Source organism: Melospiza melodia, chromosome 4 (assembly GCF_035770615.1).
Source record: "Melospiza melodia melodia isolate bMelMel2 chromosome 4, bMelMel2.pri, whole genome shotgun sequence".
Classification (NCBI taxonomy): Eukaryota; Metazoa; Chordata; class Aves; order Passeriformes; family Passerellidae; genus Melospiza; species Melospiza melodia.
Window position 1 is genome coordinate 23900879 of NC_086197.1, and position 24785 is coordinate 23925663.

General features: G+C 39.6%; 1 protein-coding gene across 1 annotated transcript in view; it reads right to left on the reverse strand.

Moving 5' to 3' along the window:
• Positions 1–791: 791 nt before the first annotated feature.
• The window catches only part of VWF (von Willebrand factor), a 119822-nt gene continuing 95828 nt past the window's right edge, over positions 792–24785 (reverse strand). The window contains exons 41-52 of the mRNA XM_063154296.1: positions 24351–24455; positions 23675–23880; positions 22275–22424; positions 19288–19398; positions 17829–18012; positions 16758–16798; positions 12061–12171; positions 8624–8722; positions 7111–7239; positions 5442–5481; positions 2534–2631; positions 792–1131 (exon numbers count right to left, since the gene is read on the reverse strand). Coding sequence (XP_063010366.1) covers positions 943–1131; positions 2534–2631; positions 5442–5481; positions 7111–7239; positions 8624–8722; positions 12061–12171; positions 16758–16798; positions 17829–18012; positions 19288–19398; positions 22275–22424; positions 23675–23880; positions 24351–24455 — 1463 coding nt within the window. The 3' untranslated portion in view covers positions 792–942. The remainder of the gene's footprint in view (positions 1132–2533; positions 2632–5441; positions 5482–7110; positions 7240–8623; positions 8723–12060; positions 12172–16757; positions 16799–17828; positions 18013–19287; positions 19399–22274; positions 22425–23674; positions 23881–24350; positions 24456–24785) is intronic.

Below are 24785 nucleotides of genomic sequence, written 5' to 3' on the forward strand. Positions count from 1 at the left end.
CAGTCCTCCCTCTCTCATATTTTTGAGAAATTAGTACTTCCCAGTGAAACTGCTCCACTGACACAAGATTCCTCCAGGACCAACAACATTCTGGAAGATCTTTTGTGTTCCATGGCCCAACTAGACAAAGTAGAATTTAAGTCCTTGTAAATATATACTTGGCAACAATAACTAAATTACACCTGCCACTGCAAATTCTGCATCTAAATTAATTCCAACTTTTGGAACAAATGCAACAGGTGAAGTCCAGGCACCTGGAAATAGGTGAGATAGCCACTGAGCTTTCTCCTCGAGTTGGTCTGGGCACGGGCTGAAGTAGGAGCTGTCCTTAAACTTGTACACGTCTTGAGGACGTGCACAATTTACAGTCTGTCCTCAACACAGTTTCTTTTCATTCAGCTTTAGGAGAAACATGTATATGCATTGCAGAAAGATATTTGGTTGTCTGAACAACCAGTATTGTTTTTGTACTACAAACATCCTATTCTTACTCTGAAGCCTTATCCCATAATTACTGTAATCCCTGAAAAGAATGGGAGGAAAAAGAGCAAAAAATTATAAGTCCACTGTGTGTCACTAAGGACTGAATTGGGGAATGAAAGTGTAATGTCTCTGCAGATAACACCAAATGATTTGAGAAAAATTCTTTAAGTATAAGCAACTGCTTCTGAGCATGATTTATTTGTGGTTGTCCTTTTGGGATTTTCATCAATAATGTGGATTAATTTCCACAGTGAAATGAAGAGAATCTCTTTCCTACAGTCCACCCCAAGATGAATCAGACCGTGATCTGTTGTGCTGGTAAGCTTTATTGTTTGCTGTGTCTATAGAATTTTTCAGGATTCTAATGGATACGGCAATGTACAGAGAATATTAGGCTTGCATTGTGAAGTTCCTCCATCATAAAACTTCAGATTAAGCAGCTGGGCTTCTGGGCAATATTCATGGCGTGCACTTGCGAGCATGGCATTCGCACAGCGAGGCGGAGGGGATGTAGAGCTGCACCATGGTCCCGTTGGGACAGCGTAGTGGGATCGTCACCGTGGTGGTCTGAGTGGCTGTACAGCAGCTGCAGTGGTCTTCCCACTGCCCTGTCTGAGCAGAGTACCTGGTGGTGCTTCTGCATTTGCCCTAAATGGAAAAAGAAGAGAGCTGAAGTTTGAACAGAGCCTCATGATACTCAGAATCCTGGTTCCTTCCTTCAAAATATCCATGGGTGACTTTGTCCGGCTTCCATGCTCTGCTGAAAACATGAACTCAGAAACAGGTGCCTGGCTGCAGAATGCAGGGTGCTGCACAAAGAGTAACTTCTTATGAGCATAATCAGAGCAAAGGAGAGGCAACTAAACTGCTCACACACACAAAAGAGCCCAGAATTTAAAATCTTATAGGGAATGTCCAGAGCTATGGTGTTGGCTTTTGAGTAAATGTGGTTATCATGCATTCAGAAAGTGCTTTAGCCCAAATGCTGCAACTCACACACCCACTGTTGTCCTGCTGGTGCTATTATTTCTTGTTCTGCTTGTCTGGCCACTTAACTAAATTAGACCAAGCTGTCAGTGCCTGTAGTAAGCCTTCATGATGTCAAAATAAGTAGCCTCACATAACACTCTGTCAGAGTCCATTTCCTTTGGTGGCTTTGTGCTCTTATTTCCCAGTCTAATTAAATTAAAATATCCTATCATTATCAGGGACGACTTTAGAAAAAATGTACTTAATATTGTTTATTCCCAATGTAAAATCTGGACTTCTGCAGGAGAAAAATCAATATTTATGACTTTATGGCTAAGGACCATTTACTTTGTATACAGGACAAGAGCCTAAGAATTATTAGTTATGCCATAACTTGGACTGCACACAAAGGTGATTAAAATCCTTGTATGGGGTTTCGTTATCTTGGAAAGAGCAGAGATGGGAACACCCAGAAGGGAAGTTATGCTCCTGTCTTAAAAGGAAGTTGCCATATAAGGTGTAAGCAGTGATGGGCTAGAAATTAAACTTTTAATCTGATTATGGAAGATACAAGACATGTAGAACACAAGAGTTTGGTGCCAAGGCTAGCTGAGGAATCCCAGAGCTTTTAAGGCATACAAGTCAAATCTTGGCACTTGGGTTTAAAGGTCTTTTAAAATGCCATTTATCTAAATACTTATTTAAATTCCCCTAATCAACTTAGAGGCTCAGTGCTTAACTACATACTTAGAACTGAAAATAAGCTTCACAAATGTGAAGATAAATATTCCTCTTTTTTTAAGTACAAAGTCCTAACAGAGCTACTTCAGAGTCATTAATTTCTGCTGGAAGCAAGAGAGTGGGATGAACAAAGCCTTTGTGTCTAACATGTGCCATTTTTCATGCTGGTTTGACTAGGGAAAATTCAGCATCAGCAAATTACTTCAGGAAATGAGTGCCAATGAAGTTAACACTAAGCCAATCAATGAGAAACTGATGTTCCACTTACTGAAGTGAAACTATGGTGAAAGAAATGGTTTCATTTAGGGAAAGAAAAAGGGGGTTGATTTTTGTTATTTACCTCACAATGAGAAATGGGCACCTCCTTTTCAGCCACACATCCATTGATATTCCCGTACTGCAGTCTGGTACTTACTGGATGGCATTCGACCTCCACACCTACCAAGTAAAAAAAAAAAAAGAAAAAGAAAAAAAAATTTCAAAAGTGCTTGGCACTGCTGGCAATTGCTTGTTGTAACTTATATCCCTTTACTCCTGAAATTGTTGTCAGTGAAATGTTCTTCCTGGTAAAATCTCTAGTTGGGTGTGTCTCAAAGTAATTCATGCAGAGCTGTGTGAGTATTTCACACTACAGCGCTAAAGTTCCATTAGAGAAGGGTTTCCCTCATGTTTATTTCAATTGACTGCTTTGTTCTAAAGTCACCTTGGCCATCAAACACCAGCCTCTCCCCTGGTCTTAGACAATTCTCCTGTTAACTCTAGTAACCAACAGGGACTCTGTTCCCCCCCTTTCAAAGAGAACCTCATCATTAACATGCTCAATATAAACTAAGCCAGAACATTTTCTTCTGAACTCTTGCATGTTTTGGTCTGCATCTAAAGACTTGTGAAGGAGCCAATGCTTTTTTCAGTGGGTATTTTGTGCATAGACAACAGCAGCTCTGTGTAGTGTTACTGTAGTTTTATGTCACTGTGAAGACAGATGCCTACTCATACCCATTTCTAACTAACCAACAAAATTTCTGTGTTTAACAGAATATTGGACTGATTTTTCAGTACTACCCCAGAACACTTCAGAAAGTTTAAGGAATTCAGCAGGGCAACTGCACAACTAAGTACACACACCAAGGGAAGAGAAAGGTATCCATCTTCCTACCAGCAAACACAACTTTCCATCAGCATGTTGGTACCAAATTGACTCTCTGCCTTGCTAAAACCTTAAATTTCATAAAAAAAAAAAATACAGCTCATATCTGGTTCCAGGGCTGAACTGCCCTTTCTCTTTTAATGATTTCATCACTCCTTTATAAAAATTGTCCACCTGAAAGTTGGACAAGTTGTGCTCACACACTTGAAAAGCACAAAAAAAAAAGTCATCGGCCTCAACACAGATCTGTTCCGTTTTTGATCCTGACTTATCAACTTGTTTTCTAGTTACTTTACCTCTGTTATTTACTTTTTTTGTTGACTGTGCCTCCTCTGCAAAGCTAGAAGCTAGTGCTTATAACTTAACAAGACAGGTGAGATTGAGATCAACAGAGAAAAGAGATGCAACTTCTTTGTTAAGTGGGAAAATAAGGAATAGCCTTTGCCAATTATCAAGTCCTGTGGCTAATACCACAAAAATCTCAGGAGAAAATAGGAGCTGTTCACTTGTTCCACAAACTAAAAGCTGGAACAATGCCCTCAGACACACTAAAAAAGTCCAGTTGTGAAGGCATAACATAGGAAGGGAAACTGACTCCTCAACCAGCTCCTTTGCCCAAGGACTTGTTGGACTCTGCTAAGCCAAAGGCATCAGCCTGGACTTGAGGGAATGAGTTCTTTGCCCAATTCTTTATGGCACAGAGACATCTGAAAGACAGACTCTCTCAAGACGCTGGAAAATAATGTAATCTATGTCCATGAGAAACTGAGAACTGAGCTACATCCAGGCAAAACATCATTGGGAATAAGGATCTGAAGGTCCATTCAATATGGGAGGTTTTAGGCAGGCAGCACATCACTTAGATCAGCTTGCCTTTGCAGCTGCAGGGAGGTATTGCTTTTAAATGATTCTGTTAAATAAATCTATGCATTGATCTCTGCTCATTTGGAACTAGTTTCTCCTCAAGTACAGTGATTGGCACTATCTACCCACCACCCTGTCTTTTAAATCTCAAAATCTGTTTTTGTTAATAAATAATTTTGAGTATTCCTTACTTGTAGCCTGGTAGATTAAAGGTCCTTTAACCAAATTACCTCTTTGATCCATTTGATGACAGTCTCTCAATAGCTTTCTGACTTCTACCTCTCAAGCCAGAGCTCAGTGATTATCCAGACAGGCAAAGGCTGCAAACTCTCTAGGAGTTACCATCCTTCATCAGGGGTATTATTGCAGCAGCTCCTGTGCCAGTGTGGTGATGGGCTGCTATGCTGGCCATCATTTATTTATGAGCACATGCATAGCAACAAAAAGAAAATTAAAAGACATAACACAGATAAGATCTTGATATTCTGACCTTAAAAGAGAATTTCAATCCTTTGTTATATTTTTCAATTTTATATAAGCCACAGTATTATTTTTTACTTATAGAGGAGAAAACTGAGAAGTTATCTGCTCACAAATGCATCAGTGATTCATTTTAGAAATGAGAACTCAACCCTGCAATCCTTCCTTATGTAAGCATACCCCTCCTACTCTCACAGCCTGACTGACATTTGGATTATCCACCCAAAAATGTGTGAAATTAAGAGTTGCAGGATTGACCCCTAAACTGACAAATTTAAGAACCAGTCAGGCTGTTCCACAGGAATGCATTTTCCCTACTATTTTTGGTTAATGTTATCAAAAACATTACTGCCACCAGGGTTGGGCTTTTTTGATTAATTTATTTAAAGTTGATCATTTATTCATGAAGTGTTTTCCTCACATATTCAGCAGTATCAGGTTATGGGACTTGACAGGCTGTCTGTGCAGGACTATTCATGTTATCAACAGATGATCAATAAAATAAAACATTCATAATTAACATCTGCATAAAATGTGGAGAGTATCTATTTCATTCTAAGCACTTGAGAATACTGTCAAAACGCGTGTTCTAGATGACAAAACATGACAGACAGCAGCATGTCAGAGGGTGGGCTTCTTTGATGGTTTATTATAACCACATTGCTAAGCTCTGGTTCATTACCCTGCATATTATGGAAAATGTAGGTACTTACACACTCTGTCTTTTCCATACAAGATTTCTGGATTATTTACTTACACGTGTCACAGCAAGTGTTGCCAATTTTTGCTATTCTGCCCTAAAATTATATAAAAAAAAAAGGAAACTCAGATGTTGGCATAAGTGATACACTTCTGATCTGCTGGAAGAAGATGTATAAAGCAGGATACTAGGCAAAAAAAAAAACAAACTGAATTTCTATATTATACAAAATCATAAATCTACATTAATAATCTTTATCAACTTTAAGATTTTGAACGTGTGATGACAGTTGCTGGTAGCTAAATGGAAGTAATTGACTTATTAGCAAGTTCGACACCTGAAGATATTGCTCTCACCTGCTATTAGGAGCTTTCTAAAATAAAGACATTAAATACAAGTAAATTCCTGAAAATCTGGAGGATAAAACCAGTAGCATTCAGCTTTCATTCTGTTTAAGAAATATCACATCTGTCAAGTAAATTTTAAAAGCCATAAAACTTTATGTTTTGTTTCATTGCTATCATCCAGAATAAATTCTCAGAAATATATGTATAGTGCAAATTATTGAAAAACTATAGTAAAAGGCAAAATGGAAAAATATTTACACTGCAGGGTGATGCCATTGTTGCACTCAACCCTTGAGCTTACATGCAAAAGTTTGGAGGCTTTGTTAATTAAAAACCCTAAAATTTTGATCTGCAACAAGATGAAAACCACTAATTTTATAACTGAAATAGTTCTGTTTGTGGGGGATAGGGGAAGAATAAATGCAGTTTGAGAAGTTCTGTTTAAAAGTGAACTGTTTTTCACTGATTTTCCATTTACATCACTTGAATATGATAACAACCCAAAGCCCGTAATGTAACGCAGCATTCCTTTCTAAATCTTTGTTTATACAACAAAACCATGTATTACAATTACACAAGTGAGAAATGCCCTGTAGAAGTTTTATTTTTCCCACATTATACGTAAATTCTCCATTTGTTTCATGTGTATGAGCAGACTGGTTTGGCCACCAGCTTTACTAAAGGTTCCCTGCTTCCTGCCATGCCCAAGAAAATTGGAGCAGATGGATATAAACACCTGTAAGATGTGTAAAACCTGACAGATAAGCAAAAACAGGGCCCCATGTACTACACTCACACCTCACTCTGCTCCTCAGTGTCTAATTAACCTCAAATCACAAGAAAGATGGATGAGTACTTTTTGCAGGGCTTTTTATCCTGCTAAACAACTGCAGTTGTGGAAGTTTGATCTTTCTGCAACAGTGTAAAAATTCCTTTCCCTAACATCATATAATGGCAGAGAAAAAATACCATAGTATTTCATATGCATATTTCTCAGTTTGTGTCATTGTCCACACAGTTTTGCTCTGGATCCCAAACTGAGAACATTGTTAGAAGAACCACTTGCAAATGTCTGATACTTCAAATATTCAGCTTCATATTCATAACAGAATTAGGGTCAGCAGTCAGCACAGTCCCACATAAAAAAAAAAAAAAAAAAAAAAACCAGCTTATGTTTTCAAACAAAAAAAAAAAAACAAAAAACAGCTTATGTTTTCAAACAGAGAAAACCTACATCTTTCTGAATTTCAAAGTTCAAATTCAGTTTAGCCAAGGTGTTGGGAGAGGGTTGGGGTTTCCCAGCCCAGCACACAGAAGGTACCAGACACATGGCAGAGTCCATTAGGAAACCTGGGAACACGACCTGTTTCACTACTTACTCCTTCAGCCAAGCATCTTCTGGCATCAAATGGAGGACAGCCAGTGATTCTCCTTTCCCAGATAAATTCCCCTCTCTCATTTACTCTGCAGGAGTGATTGTCACAGCCATCCTGAAGGGATGCGTTTGCCTGGAAATATTGAAGGGCCGTTAGCTTTACACAGAAACAACAGAGGACAGGAAGTTTTCAGGATATTTGCTGATGTCTCAATTAAAGTACCATGGTGGTGACAGTTATAAAACATGGAAATCTTTGCTTATCCACAGTCATTTTATTCTGTTTAATTCCATGGCCATATTGATCACAGCTCTGCCCAGACTGTGAAAACCTGACTTCTTCAGCTCTTAACAGGGAAGAAATTTCCATTAACTTAGGAAAAAACCTTCTTAAGTGAGAGATCTGGAGGTCTGGCCTATGATCTGTCTTTCAAAGAGACATAGATACAATTATTTACCTTCTGGAAGAGTTGGGAACTTCTTTAGAAAACATATATACAACCACACCCCCATCCCCCCACCAAATCATTTAGTTTGAAATAAACCCTTAAGAGCAAGTCCAGCCACTAACCTCCCACTGCCAACCAAGTCCACCAGAAAACCACATCTCTAAGATCCACATCCACACATTTTAAAAATCCCTCCAGGGCTGGTGACTCAACAACTGCCCTGGGCAGCTTGTGCCAAAGCTGGACAATCTTTCCAGTGGAAAAAAAAATCCAATCTAAACCTCCCCTGGTGCAACTTGAGGTTGTTTCCTCTTGTCCTGTCTCTTGTTCCCTGAGAGTGGAGCCTGATCCCCCCCAGCTGTCCCCTCCTGTCAGGGCGTTGTGCAGAGCCAGAAGGGCCCCCCTGAGCCTCCTTTTCTCCAGGCTGAGCCCTCTCAGCTGCTCCTGGTGCTCCAGCCCCTTCCCCAGCTTCATGGCTCTTCCCATACTCTCCCCATCTAAGATTTTTCATACAAATGGAATAAAAGAAAATTTTAGATGCTGTCTCTGGTGACAGAGAATGGGGTTTAACCAGAAAAATATCCACTCCTGTTTAAGAACATATTCTGCACTGCCAGGTTGGATGTGGCTCTGGGCAACCTGCTCTACTGGAAGGTGTCCCTGCCCATGGTAGGGAATTGAGAAAAGATTATCTTTGAGGTCCCTTCCAAACCAATCCATTCTATCATTCTATGCTGGAGAAGTTTCTCAAAATTCACATTCTTAATTTAACTATTTCACGTCTTAAATGAGGATTTTCATTTCCTCTGTTTGAAGTCATATTCCAGTTAAAGTTCTGTGATAACATTCCTGTAACTAGACTGTCTCTCTAGGATTTTGCACTGGGGTATGAAGTCACACATTTTTTATTTACGAACAACTTAACTTCCTTGATCAATTATTCTGAGATACAAAAAACACTGGTAATACCATGTTACCTAATCAAAAACATGATTATACATTTGATTTACATTTGATGATACATTTACATTTACTCATAAATAAAATAAAAGAATGCTTAAAACTTACCTGAAGATTTTGAACCCTTCCATCTCTCAGCCTGATGCTACATGAAGTTGGCACACATTTTCCACAGCAAGAGCCAGGGATTTCCTGCCTTCTGTAGTTCTAGAAGGTGAAGGACATTTTGTTTTAAGCATGCATCCTGTATTTATTTTAAGAAGGTTTTTTTAAAAAAATAAGATTCAGTGGACAAAATGACAGCCAGCAAAATGCTTCTAAGTAAAACCAATGGATTCTATACAGTGCAACATGGAAAAGCAGTTGGAAGTGCTGAAACTGGAGAGAAAAGGGCAAAGTATCCAGTAAGCATTAGGCAGGAAAAGGGCAGAATAAGGGAAAAGGAGAGCAAGAAAGAAAAGGGGAATAATGGAACCCCACAAACAGCATTGAAGGGAAAATCAGTGGCAGGAAAAAGAGCATGGGAGAATGAGCAGCACTAAGTGGAGAGGCAGAAAGGTATAGAGTGAATAATGATAAGGAAAGAAATCAAACCAAGCAGAAAGCAACTGAGCTAACACATGAAGTGTCCCATAGTAATGTCCCCAGCTGCTCCAAATAACCAAGAGCTGCTTATGATGAGATGAACATTTTTAAGAAAATAAACACTTCCTGGTTCAGTGAAGGCATGCATGTTATCCATATGTTTTTATAGAAGAGAACTTGGGGAGGGAGAGTTACTATTAAATCACTGGGGGAAAACATAGTTCATTGTAACTTAGGTGAACTTTCTCTACTAGCAAAAATATAAGCACCTAAAGCAGGTCATAAAATTACCCAAAAAATGACCCTCCTGAGCAGAATATGCTGGAGCTGGCTGCACTTCAATTCCCAGTGCTTTTCCTTACACAACTTCAGCATCCAGGAGAAAGCAGGTGTTCCTGAGAGAACTGGTACTCTTAACCCATTTGTACTCTCAAATTTTATCCATTAGCAAGGAATTGCTTTTAATCTAGGTATTCCATGAAGTCAAAGGCTTTGAGACAGGAAAGATTCTGTGAATTGTGTGAATCCCACTGGCCTTTAGGAAGATGAAGACATTCTGTATCTTATTTGATTTTTTTCCCCTCAAGTTCCACAAATTCATTACAATGGCTAGGAAGGGATATATACTCCTAGACCTGCAACTTCCCTTGGGTAGCTGCATAGCTCCCAAACACAAGTTCACTGCCCTTAATAAGCCCAACTGAAAATGGCTCTTTCTTCAGGGTTTTCTGCCTAGTCTGTACTTTTGTGTTACGTGGGGAAAAGGAGCTGGTTGGGTAATGTGTGGGTGGTGAAAGAAGCAGGAGTGGAATGGTCCCCCCCAAACTTTTTTTTTTTTTATATCATGTATTATATTGATTCCTCTAACATAATTTCTACATCTGGCTCCTTGCATTAAGCAGCGAGAATGGATGCTCATGTATCTTTGTGTGAGAACATACACATGCACACTTGTCTCTGGCGACAAATTCAGTCTGGTGTATCTGTTAGGGTTTTTTTTCATGGATCTGCCAGGTTATATTTTGAGAAAGATGCTCAGCACTGAGCTTGGCCATTTTTCCCTTCAGAAGCCTGTGTCTATAATCAAACCTTACAGAAGGGGTAATATTAGGGTCTAGAACTACAAAAGGTATTCCAGATTGTCCTTTTTGTCAGAGGCTACATCCATACCACCAAATAAAAGGGATCAAAGCCAGTTTGATGGCCTAATGGAGAAGTGGAACACTTATGAATTATCTGAGCTGCATTCTCCACATGAAACTGGCTGGCCTTGGTTTGCCCTAACCACGGACCTGTCCCTGGACATCATTTGGAAGTCACATCATCATTTTTCTACTCATAACAGGCCAGCTGGGACGCTGTTGACAATTCTTCAAGAAAAAGAGTTGCAGGAAATAATTTGAGTCTGCAGTCTTGCTCTATTTTTTTATTGTTAGAGATCACTCTCTACAGAAACTTAACTACATTTCCAGTCCTTTCCAGTTCTACCTCAGGATGGGAGATTGGACTCATCAAAAACTCTGCCCCTCTCTGTTCCAAGGACCCTATTGTTGAAAGCGAAGGGAAGCCAACCCACCTTGTCGTTGATCAGTATTGACTTCGATTTATTGATCAATCAGCCACTTTATATAACAGTGTTAATTAACTTCATGCATATTGCAAAATCCAAGCTCATGATAGGTTAACAGAGAAAACTCTAACCCCTCCTTTTGTTTTACAATACCTATGGTTTGTTTATTGAAAACAGGACCAGCGTTCTCACTGTGATATGAAAAGTTCCCAAAACCTCTGTTCCTAGAGTAGCTATCTTTTCCCAGAGCGCCCAAGGACAGAGTGTTTTGCCTGTTATGGGAAGACTGTCTGAGAATCTTATTGTTTATAAAGTGGTGCTTGAGAGAGCCTAATTGTTTATAGAATCATGCCTGGGAATTGCTTTACAACTACCTTTTACTTTTCCCTCAACTGTATGCCTCATGGCCTCTTTCTTTCAGCCATGCATGAACCAGACTCTCCACACCCTATCAGTGTATGCCCCTCCTGGACATTAGCCAAAAATCCCACATGATCATGTTAGAGATGTGGATTTTGGGTGCCAGGGCCACCACTTGCACATGCACTGGGTTTGGTTGGGGCCACTGTGCTCCATCCACTATCCAGGGAAAGGATGAAGAAGAGGAAGAGGCATCTAAGTTTTGGGGTTTTTTTCTGTGAAACTTAGCTTCTGGTCTCTGCTCTTTGGATACAGGGTGATCAAACCAGCCTCTGCATCTCACTTTGGTCTCCTTCTACTCAAGGTATTGGTGCTAAGAGAAAAAACTACAGAACTGAGCAAAACTAATCAGGCAATCCTGTCACATTGTTGGTCAGTAGAGCAAAAATTAAAGATGTATCTCTCTGGCTTTCTCACCCAAAGTCATTCCTTGCAGATGAGGGCACCAAAGCAGCAGCAAAGACTTCAAAAACTAGCGGGAACTGATGGGGACAATCACTTCAAATCACCAAAGGCAAGGGCTGGGAACCAAACAAATGCTACTGAGCCCAGCTTTTAGACAATTTGGAAAATTGTCATAGGAAAGGCCTGAAGCGTGGAGATCTGGCTGAGCTGCAAGTCCCTGCAGGGACAGGTAACACTGTAGGAAAGAGGACTCAGCAGTTCCTCTTGCAAATGATTTGCCAAACCTTATATTGCCCTAAGGGTAAGTAATCTAAAATAAACAATAAAATGTGCCTGTGGAGCTGAGTACCATCTAAAGTTATCTTTGCTACCCTGAGGATTTAGATCAGATTTGATGCATATCATCTACTTCATGGAAAAAACACAGAGCAAGACTTCTCAGAAGAACCTGAAGAAAGGCCAAAGGCCCCAGAGCTGTACCAGACATAAAGTGGTGTGTATAGTGAAGAATATAACTCTCATCAGACACATTCCTAGCAGATCCCCTCAGGCTGCTCCCACTCACCGTTGGGCAGGCCTGGCAGTTGAGTTTGGTGCACCTCAGGGTGTATTTCTGAGGTGCTGACTGGAAGCACTCACACGTTGTGCACTGATCCACCATCAGGCGCCTCCCGTGCTGAAACATCAGAATCAGTTTGTCAGTGACCATCTCACCAGCAAAATCCAGATAAACAAGTGATTTCAGGTTAAATCTCTTTCATTAAATCTTTCACTGTAATTCTTTGCTAGAGAAACAAGAAACCCATGCCACAACGTTTCCAGAGACCTTGATATTTTTCATCTCTAATTCCAGAACAAGCAGCATGGCATGAGGCTATTTTTCAAGGAAGCCCTTTAGAAGTCCTTAATCTGAGAAATGTCATTGACATTTCTTTGTTGCTTAAATATCTAGCAAGCAAGAAAGGGATTCTTGAAAGTTATGAGGAAGATTTTTTTTTACTCTGACTACATGGTTGCCAGGAGCTTTTTGAGTGCAATAAATTTCTTTGGCAACCAGTTTTCATTCTAGAGCCATCATAGCCCACAGATTATGGGCAGAAATTATATTGTTTTTGTAACAATTCTGCATGGAATCTCTAAAGGACTAAAAGCTTAAAATTAAGAAAAGACAAAATTTTAAAAAGCAAAATTAGTGACTGAAGAACTCTACTCTGTCCATAGTTACAAGCAAATCAGGCTGAACACAATTCAAATGCCCTGAGCTCTTGCCCAGCACCTTGTTTCCTCGATCCCATCACATTTTCAAAGGAAGCAAAAGTGACATTTAAAATGCAGAGCAAAGATGCCAAACCATTAAGAAACAAAAGTATTTGAAGTCAGTAATTGGTTACTCTACACTGAAAGGAATCCTAAGACAACATCTTTCTTCCTCCCAAGTGCAAAGCCCTTCATTTCAACCTCAAAATAACAAACCACAAAGGTTGAAAGGACAAAGTGGGAGTAGCCTACTCAAGATTTGCACAAACTTCTAAAAACTAATAAAGAAGGAAAATAAATAAGGTAAATAGACAATTTTGCTAGATTATGAAAGGTTTGAATTGTGCTTCAGATATTAGTGGAATGCCACCATTTATTTCACTTGGTACTGTGCATATCCTCAGATTCCATTTTGAATTGTTAAATGCTCAGGAAACAAGTGGAGCAAAAAACAAGAAGCTGGCCAGAGTAACAGTGTAAAAGCAATGCATTTATAGGTAGTTTAGACCCAATACTGTGATGTACAAATGTTCTGAGCACAGAATTTTAACTACATTCTGATTCTGTGCCCCAGGACAACAGAGGTGCTCAGGTCTCTACAGCCAGTAACAACAACGACTCTCTCCTGAGGTCTAGAAAAAAGATCCTCTACATAAAACATTATGAAAGAGGAAATACCAAGGCGGACATTCCTGTCTTTTAACAGCTTAGCTTGAGACCTGAACATGGGTTCCTCAGCTTTCCAGGTTTAACCTTTTGTAGTGACTATCATTAATCTGGAGGGTTAAAAAACTTCAATGGGGGCAGGTATGGAGATACACTCAAAATTTTGTTCCTGGAGAGGGAGGGCGTGATGATTTTGCCTGGGGTACAATTTCCTTCCCAATGGCTGGAATGGGGCTGTGGTTTGGATTTGTGCTGCACATAGGGTTGAAAATACAGAGATGTTGTTACTGCTGAGCAGGGATTGCACAGAGCCAAAGCCTTTTCTGCTTTTCCTACTACCAGGCTGCAGAGGAGACTGGGGGTGCCTCAGAGGCTGGGAGGAGGCACAGCCAGGAGAGGTGATCCCAGCTGACCAAAGGGATATACTAGACCTTATGGCATCACGATCATAATATACAATGGGGAAAAGAAGGAGCACCATTCTGCTTGTCTGGGAAGGCTGAACACCTGCCCAACCATGGCAAGTAGTGAATTAATTCCTTTATTTGCTTGGCTTGCACAGCTTTTACTTTCACGCTCTTTATTCCAACCCAGAAGTTTTCTCACTTTTACCCTTCCCATTCTCTCCTCGATCCTGCTGGTGGGGAGGGAGCAAGTGGCTGCTGGCTGGGGTTACACCAGAACAGATGGAGAGCAAATATCTTATGAAAATCTTATTTCTTGTTTGATCTCAATACTGGAAAGCAGTCAGACACCAGAGTGACAGTTCTAGTGCAGACAACATGACACTCTTTATCAAAGAATAGCTCAGTGGCTCTAGGCTTTAACATCATAAAGAAAAGGTCTACAAAGCCACAACTGATGTCACTGATATCCTCATAGATTCTTCTAATAGTTCTAACATTCCAATTAAACACAAAATAGATAAAGCTGAACTCACATGATAATCACTCTGAGAGGCAAGAACATAGGGATTTACTAGACATGAGTTGAAATTAAATTTTCACGCACGAGTGCCTTGAGCTTTTGAGGGAAGATCTAGCCCTGACCCCAAATTTGCTTAGCATGACAGAACTGAACAAAATAATGGATTGATACAAATTTTTCCCTTTATATAACACACCTATCATGTGCTTTCTTGGCTACCTTGGAACGAAATGTCAACACCAAAATAACCCAGCGCCACCAACATAACCTGCATAAAACTCAAATCTGCTCAGATCACCTTCAAAAATGCCACTTAGTAAAAGCCTGAGAAAACAGATGAGAGATACAGATAATCCTTTTGGTAAATACAGCCACCTGCTTGGAAACTTGCAGTTAAAACCCATGGCATTGTTAAGAACAGCAGAGTAGATGCAATACAGCAAATTACTGGAATATCATATTGATAACCAAATACATGATAAAAACCTAAAGGAATTAAGGACACAGTCAATTACCAGAAATGCAGTAAAATCTCAAAACTTGGAACTATTCAGGGAAGGAGTTGATGAAGGTAAGTTTTTCCTTAATATAAAATGAAACTTGAAGCCTATTCTTAAAGGACCCAACATAAAAGGTTTGAAATCCAGGAAGTATAAACTTCTGTGGACACCACATCTTCCTGCCTGACCAGGACTCTGGAACCAGTCACTGAAGCAGAGAATAGTACAAACCAAAGCTATAGTGACACCAGGTGCTCAAAATATTTCAGACAGGCAGCTAATTAACTTATAGTAAGTCATTAAATGAAGTTAGTTTAGGAATTTTAGGATTGTTTTTTCAATATTGCAGAAGCTGAGACATTTTATTTTGAAGTTTTCAAACACAGACACTTCTCATTTTGCTTTCAATGTGACATTTTGTTTCAAATTTTCCATATGTTTCATTTTAAATTATTTGTAAATATTTTCAAATGCTTGAAGAAAGAAAAAGTACTTTACTTGACAGATCAGGTGAACATTTTGTTGGAGGAGAAAAAAAATTAGTTGGTCATGGCAGAACAGCACACAACTGGAAACAGTTTTGGTTTGCAATACAGAAATTATATATATATATGGAATATATAATCCTGTATAAGAGAAAGTGGCAAGAGCTGTCCTGCTTGACATTCCATACTAATATTGTCTTTGTAGGATGCCAATTAGTTCTGAGAACATGCAAAAGAGGAAAGAAGTAGAGGGATTAAAGAGAAAGTAGATTATTCCAGAATTTATTACTTTTAGAACAAGTGTTCTGACTAGAAAGCTTTTCTTTTCTGACAAGAAAAACAAGAATTTTTCCTTTGATTTAATTCTACAGGGAAGTCATCTCTACACAGAATGATGGATGTTTGATGACATAGCTATAGCTCTAAAAAACTTATAAACTTATGCCTTTGGACTATATTTAAAAAATCCAAACTACAAGAAATAGATAGAGAAAGGTTCTCTCTACCACACCACTAAAATATAAATATAAATGTTGAGTACATTTACTTTTAAATAAATGACAAAGGAAGGCACATGTTGACAAAACAGGAATGAGTAGGTTAAAGTTAGGTTAAATGACTAAAGAGAACCTGTTTCCCTGGGGGATGGTGAGAATATTTAGAGCTCTTTGACACCAGAGGTGCTGCCAGAATATGGATTTAGGGAAACAATGGACAATTGACACAGCTTTCCAAAGATAAATTCAGCATAAATGAGATCAGATGCTTAACATCATTCACACTACCACGGGCTGGGTTAAACATGTCTTAATCTATCCATTAAATACACAGTTGAGAAAAAATTTCCTCACAGGGCTTATCAGCAGGGATCTTGAAAGGGAAAAGAGGTCAAACAGGGAGGAAGTTCAGCTTTCCTGTTCTTGCTAATAGCCAAGGAGGGATACCTCTCCTTCCACACAGGTGGAGGAAGTCTCCTTCCTTGCTTTAATATGCCTTATCCTCTAAGCAGAATATGGGAAGGTTTTGCTTCCCCAAAGTGGGCAAGGATCACTAGGGAGATTAACCCTCGTAGAGAGTTTCCTGTGTGTTTGGTAGTCTGCAAACCATTACAAAATGCAGATTATCACAGTTTTTAAGCACTCTTTTCAAGCATCCTTCAAGATAAGGAAACTTTGCTGCCCCCATTTTGCAGAGATGCTCATTGTCATATAGGAAGACCCTGGCAGAATCAGGAGCTGGACATAGACATGCTGAGCCCCCTGGCACTGCTTTTACTCCAAGGTCTTCCTTGCAGAGATTCTATCTGGAAAAAACAGTTGCCCTGTATTCTGTGTGTGACTATTCTGACAAGTGTGTGTCTTTCAAAAGCTCATTCATATATTTAAATATCTTGCCATCTCAAAAGGTAAAAGGAATTTGTGTCTTACCCCAATAACAGTGCCATTCAATGGACAACCATTCAGGGGCACTGAAAAAGAACAAAGTATTCCTCTTAGCATTACCATTATAATGACAATTCCAAGATGTAATCAGCCACAGCTATGCTCTTTTGACTCAGTACAGTTCCAGCTTGAAGAAATTTGTATGTAGTTTCACTGTGAAGAGGCATAACTGAGCACTCTTACATTACACATTGAAAGGCAACAAATTGTCAGAGCTACAGGCAACAAATTGTACTTGATGCTACATAAAATTATCTCTGGCTTAGCTCTTTTTGAACAAGTACATGGCAAAACATAATAAACTTTCCCCTCCAGTTCAAGCCTCACACTTTCAGAAGAGGAACTCCAATTTTCTGCAACTTAGACAGCAGCTATCCTTTCCTCCTCCTGCTGATCCCTCCTCACTCTGTGGTTGCACACACGTGTGTCAACTAAACACCACTGTCAGTCTTCCCAGATTGAGGCCAATTAACCAAATGTTTTCCTTTAGACTTTTGAATCAAGACTATGTTAGGAATTACAGAATCATAAGCTTGGGACTGGAAAGGACCTTAAAGATCATCCAGCTCCAACCCCCTGCCATGGGCAGGGACACCTTCCACTATCCCAGGTTGCTCAGAGTCCCATCCAACCTGGCCTTGGATACTTCCAGGGATGAGGCAGCCACAACTTCTCTGGCAACCTGTGTCAGGGCCTTACCACTCTCACAGGGAAGAATTTCTTCCTAATATCCAAGCTAAACTTGTGCTCTGTCAGTATGAAACCATTCTCCCTTGTCGTGTCATTCCAGGCCCTTGTCAAGAGTCTCTCTCCATCTTTCCTGTGGGCTCCCTTCAGGCACTGGAAGGCAGAATCTCCCCCTCCCCTTTTATCCATGGGGCTTTGGATGCAGCAGCAGGTGCTTCTGTACTCAGTGTCTGAATTACACAGGAGCCCTTCAAAGTGGGGCTATGCTTCCAGAACACACACTTTTAAAATTGTTGTTGAGAATCAGATAGTCACCCCATGAGACAATTCATGCTGGAGCAATCCCATTTGCCATGCCCCAAACCTTACCACATCTGCAGGAAGGACAACAGTCAATCACTTGGTCACAGCGCAGCTCAGTTCCCTCTGGACAATCAGGCACATCCATTTGGGAGCAAGAAACATTCTTCTGCTGCACAAAAACCTCATTGTTCACCCGGACACACTCGTTGACAATGCAGCGGTTCCAGGGGGATCGCCACTCCGTGCCAACCTGAGGGGAAGTTGAGAGTGGATTAAACACAAACAGCCCTCAGATAGAGGGATATTTGTGCCCCTGGACAGAGGGAAGGCCACCCCAGACAGATGCTGGCTTGCCAAAAGCACACATTTACTGCATCAGGAACAGTGTCACTCAACAGGTCTCCACAAACCCTTTCTGTCACAATCAGTTTATTAAGTATGCTGAGTTTGTAGAGAATAAGAATTAGTGAAGCATCCTTCAAAAGGGACAGGTCAAATAACATGTGAAGAAGGAAAAGCACTCCTAAATGCAGTTAAATCTGGTGACTGGCTGCACTGCACTGCAGCTGAGCAGCCCCTTTTTCTGCTGCAATCTGCTGCAAATCTGCTCTGCTAAGCTCAAAAGAGGCTTTAGCAACAGGCTCTGGACCTGAAACACTTGCAATAGTAGAAAAGACATCCCGTTGATAGTTCTCTTATTATCATCACCTACAGACCAGATAAAGCAGGAACTTCAAGTGCTCTTTGTGGGAACTGACAGGGAACAGCAGCCAGGAGGAAGATGCTGCCACAGTTCAGTGCTGGGAGAAGCTCTCACTGCTTTTTAGTTTAATTCCTTCACTGATACAACTCTGAAAACACTTTAGGAACAGCAAAACTCAAGATCCCCAACTGCAGTCAAACATCTTTGCTCAGAAAGTTTGGAAACACATTCTTCTAGGGGGTTAAATGCTTATTTCTTCACTAATGACAGAAGAGTTACAAGAGGACGTAGCAAGGAAAAGACTGCAGAGTATAATTATTAATGTGTTAGGCCAAAAAATTTAGTGGGAGACAGTGGGACACAAAAGTAGGCCTTCCAAAGGCTTGTTTGATAAAGCAGAGAAGTGTAGTGATCCACATTAAGAAATCCTCATGTTAAAACACAGAAAAAGGCAGGTTGCAAAACAGCACTTTACAAGATTCTTTTTTTAAGACAGCAGCAGATTGCAATACTAATTAACTGGCATAATTTAAACAAATAGCTGACAGCTGGGGAGGCATTATACCAATGAACATTCTTTCAAGCTACCATGGCTGAAATTAGTGATTGCACACAAAATATCTGGCCCAGACAAGGGTGGGGAGGATTCGCACATGGGAATTGACTGGGTAGGTCACAAGAATACCCAAAACATTTTCTCTCAGTGCTGCTTGATGTGTAGAAGAAAAAGCTGATACCATCTTCATGTCCTTCCATTTAACACAAAATAATTCCAGGGGGCTTTTCTAAGGAGGGAAAGTGTCCATCCCACTAGTGTCTCACCTCATGCAAAGGAGGATCTTCATCACCCCGAGGCCAAAAGTGCAGCTCCTCACAGGCAGTTTTCTGACATCTCCCACAGCACTCCCCTTCTGGCACAATGTACTTGTAGCCCTGGAGGAGGAAAGAAAATAAAAGAACTTCCTTATCCAGGAAGAGGAGGCAAACAAGAACATCAATCCCAGCATTTTCTTTTAGGATCGATGTTTAATGTTAGCAACCTTTTATGAAAAGGAGAGTTTGAAAAAGGACAGATAGAATTATGAGGGGGTTTAAATATTTTTTTTAAACCCTTTTTCATATAGAAGCATTTTACAAAGGCAAATTAAAGGTAAAAATTGCTCTTGTGGCATCTTGCATGTTAACCAGCACTCGCAACTGCCCTTCCCATTCCAGAAAATTCAAGGGTATGATTCAGCACACTCAGCCATCTGTGTTTAAGCAGAGGGAGGATGCAGGTTTCTTAGACATGTAGTCCAGGGACTGGTTTTGACTGATCATTTTATCTTTTCTTTATAAAATCATTTACATTAAAAAAACCCTTTAAGACCAAGTTGAACCATTAACCCAGCACTGTCAAGTCCAACACAGTTACAGGCAATAGTTTACCTGCAAAAGGCATTTGAAAAAAATTCTACAAAGATAACAAAACGAAACTACTATGCAACACTAGAGATTATATATCTCATCAAAGTCTAACACTGACTTATGGAAAACTAAATAAGCAGCATGAAAATTTAACACTAGGCCCTCTGTTACTAAAGAAAAATCTTATAAATCCAGCAAAATAGGTCAAAAAAACCCCAACCCACAGAAACAACAGGAATCCCAGTTCTCACTTTTAATATATATTAATCTCCAAAAGCAAACAGCCAAATACTGAAACAGTAAAATATCTAAGTGCAAGAAAGCAACAATCTTTACTCTAATTAGAAATAAAATATTCTATATGTAATAGCCAGACAGTGTCCAAGGGGCAAAACCTAACTCTGATCTGATCTCAGCACAGAGTTCAAGGAGAGATGTTCTGTCACATAATATTGTTCATTGAAAAATGCCTGTAAAATATAAGCATAATTTTATTTTGGTCAAACTGAATTACTGAGGGATTCCCAATTGCTCCCCTCCTTCATGAACAGTCCCTGATTTGCAATATGAAGCACATTAGCAAACCTTGATAATCAATGGTCTTTGATATGGAAGTTTATTTCATATAACATCATAAAATGTGTGCCAGACCTTGACCCAGCTTTGTGAGAAAAGTTGTACTGTTGAGCATTTGGTTTTACATTACTTTTATCTGTTAAATACATGTCTGAAGCATCTTATCAGATGCCACTTTCTGCATGGCAAACTCAAGAGAAGTAGAGCTAGTATATGTTGGGGTTTTTTCCTTCTTTTCTTTTTTTTTTTTTTTTTTTTTTTATGTAACAAGATTTAAAAAAACTCCAAGCTGTTTTCACAGAAATCAGATGACACTGTCAAAAATGATACAGCACAATTTAATTTTAACACCTGGCGATGAAATTAACAACCAGGAGCAGCAGAGAGTCTAAATATCATCCTAGTAATGATTCATGATCGAAGTAAGTATTTGATATCAATAAAACTTTTAATGCCATCTAATCTGAACTGAAAAATAATTTTAAGGTCAATTCAAACTGGATGACAGCACCGCTGACGTCCTTGATTTGATATGCATATCCACGGAATCAGGATTAAGCAAAGGAAAAAATCTGAGGTATCCAGGTAGTCTATCAGTAACAGTTTTGGTTGTACAGCCTTGGTAACCATTAAAGGAGCTTAAGAAACGACAAATTCCCATAAAGAACTGGAAACATTGTTTCCACCGAGTCTTTTTATGTGTTTTTAACCAGATTTTTTTGATGCTGCAATGTCAAGGAACTGTAGCTCTGCATTAATGAGATTTTATTGGAATAACAAGTTATTGATAAATTATTACTGTGAGCTGAAACACAGCCAGATACTTTAGATCTAATATTTCATTAAAATTGCCATAATATAGAAAAGTCTTTTCTACACAAGGAAACTGAAGGGATTGTATTGCAACAGGTAAAATCTGCCACATCTGTTCTCATGTTTTTTCCTGCATTTGGCATCCTCAAACTTACTCATCAAACTCTGCATTTGCTTTGCTGTTTTTTTCCTAATGGATTAGAGGTTTTTGGTTGGTCCTAGAGAATGATGCAGTACTTAAGATCCAAAAGGATCACCAAATCCTGCTCCTGGCCTTGCACAGGACAATCCAACAATCCCACCATGTCCCAACACCTCTTGAGCTCTTCCAGGCTTTGGGCCATGACCATTCCCTGGGGACGGTGCCAGTGCCCAACCAGCCTCTGGGAGAAGAACCTTTTCCTAATATCTGGCTTAAATCACATTTCTCTACCAACTCTTTTTACCAATTATCTGTCTATTCCTGTTTGACCATCTAAGTCAATATAACAACGTAGCTCACACTTCCTTTTTGCAAGCTTCCAAAAGGAAACCACAGGGTTTTATAGGATTTAGCAGATGTCTAAGCACAATAAAGGTCCCAGCATAAGGTGTTACTACTGCTACAATAGGCAGAGCTTAGCAACAGACAGAGCTGAAATGGGAACTTCAGAAAGCAGACTTGAGCTAGAACAGACATCTGCAATTGAACTTCAGACATCATGAACACTTATTGTGCAAGTGGTGTAAGTGACAGACACTTCAGGATACAGTTTTTCTTCTATCAAAACGTAAAATAAATTTGTCACTGATTTTCTTGGCAGCAGGATGCAATCCTAAAACAATTACCCTAAAATGAAGTCAATAATGCCCAGACTCATGCTCTTAGGTTCTGCTCCCAAGATAATCCATTGCTACAACACCTATTTTTCTAATTTTCTCTGGTACTCTCTAAACAAGGAGCCTCAAAAGGGAACATTGCAGGTCCCCACCAGGGCTCTGCTGGGTAATGCATTGGTTTATGTGTTACTTACCCGAGAGCAGAACGTGTCACATTCTTTGTCATGACACTCTGTCATCTGAAGTCCTGTAACATCATCCCTCAGACTGCTGCAAGAGCATTCCCTGCATCCATCTTCCCAAGTTGTCCCAACAGGATAGACTATATTGTTGTGCACACACACCTATTAAATGCAATAATTCATACATAAAAGAGCACACTGCTGCTGTCAGGGCACACTGCTGGTTAAAAAAGGCTGCATTTTAAGGTGTGAAACCAATCATAAATTCTATGGAGTATTTTTAATCCCTTAGAAACGCTACAGGTCTTAAAATTGTGGTCAGCCTGTCAAGGAAAGGAAAAATAAGTACAAATAAAGCTACTGTTTTACAGAAAATAAATTGGAGAGTTTTATCTTCAGTCAATGGAGTTGCCCAGGGTCTCAGTTTCCCTGTAAGTATAATGTGACAATATTTAGGGATAATAAACAGTAAGTCCTCTGGAAGGAGCCTTGAAGACAAAACTTCTTCCAGCTAAACCATCTGATCTGAAGAGATCCTACTTGGAGCTAAAAGCTTTCATCCTCTTGCATCATCTGGCCACCTCAGCTACCCCTAAAAAGCAGAGCCAGCCCTTATATTGAACTTCCTATTAATAAACTTGCAGCTTGGTATTAAAGAGAGAACATTTATTTTTATAGTTACAGCAAGTAAGTCTCAGAGACATAAAATTAATTATGCAAGGTCATGAACTACTTAGAAATGGACAATAAAAGGTAGATGTCCTGTTCTGCAAGATAAGGTAACCCTATGTTCAAGTTTAATGAAAAAATTACATTGCCCTGCAACATCTTCCCTAAGCAATTTTATCTTAAAGGTTAACATAATATAACAACTTAATAAAAGGTTGGCAAAATAAGAAAAATATACCCCAGGGAAGCTTTTGCAGAATAATATTTTGGCAAAAAACTTAAAAGTGGTGATATAGTTCTTAAAAAACACACCTTCTCAGATGGAGACAAAGGTAATCAATGAGCACAAGGAAGTTTAGGTCTAAGGTGTACCAAATATGTCAACAAATTTAGTATGGGATTGGAAGAATATATAGTAATGGTAGTCATCCCAAAGTATGTCTATGTGTTACCTGAAAACAAAAATCACCTCAGAAATTCCTGATGTTTGAGTAACCTTTAAGTTTCAAATGGTTTTTAATATTATCTCAAAGTTACAAAAATTGACTGGTTATGTCAAAATAAATTATTGTAATAAAAGCAACAGTATGAAGTAATAGTGTGTTTCTTTCAGGCACTTGTAAATTAAAAATGCCCTGACATCACTTTCCAGCAGTCTCATTGGGGGTTTATCATATCTAGCTGGCTGCCTGCTTGCTCTGGTACTGCCGCTCCATGTGGAAAAGACATTTCACTTCCCTTACCCGGTCTGGAATGCAGGTGGTTGATACACAGTCGCAGTCATTGGTGAGAGACTGGGAGAGATACCCCAGAGGGCAGCTCACTGTGGAGTTCCTACAGCTGCAGGTACACTCATATTTGTCACAGCACTCGGTCTTGACAACGGTCAGCATCCGGTGCGATGGGCAGGAAAGGCTTGAGGTGGAGCTGCACATTTCCTTGTTGCAGGCTGGCAGGAAAAGGTGGGGACCATGTCAGGCTCATAGATTTTCAGAATGCTGCCAGTGAACAGAACAGTTCACTGTCAGCAAGGCATTAATCACAACCTCAAACTGTTACAAACATGTTTAAAGCCTGAGGAGTAACGCAGATATAAAAGGCTCTGGTTTGGGAACTCAGAAAAGTTTCTGCCCTGCCAAAAAAATTCTTGTCCCATACACAAACAAGAAGATTTATAAAATAAGCACCAGGGTCAGAGAACACATGCCCAAGAGTAAAGTGTTTCTCTTGTCCTTAATTTGAAAGTGTACTCCAAGTGCCAGCAATATACTTCTGCCAAGTCTGGGAAATCGTTATACATCCATTGGCACCAAAATTAAGCCTTTCAGAGTGGGGAAAAAACAATGCCTAAAGGAAGTTGTCAGTGTTGCTCAAATGCAGTGTTCCAGAGTCACTCCCTGCTAGGAAAAATTATCTTACCACACGTGTAATTTGGTCTGCATTCTCCAGGGTTAGTTAGGGCAAGCTGCAGGCCAAACTCACAGACAGGGGCAGGAGGCAAATCACAGGATACCAGGTCACAAACTAAGAGCAGAAATTCAGAGAGTGGTTAAAACCATGTTTACTTAGCCCTCGAGAAAACACACTCACACATACACATACACATCCCCATTAAACTCACACTCAATTGCTGTCTTAAAATATGAAGTATATTAAAGTTCAACAGGTCAGAGTTTGTTTTCAAAATAGCTCAGAGAAGTGTTCAAGCTCTGGTTATGCGGATTAAGGCTCTAATGTTATATTTAATCGGCAAATATAGATGATGCAAAAATTAATGCTTGAGAAAAAAACCATTCTAATGTCATTTAGACAGAAAAAATTGCTCCATTTGCTTCCTCATCTACTACAGAAAGA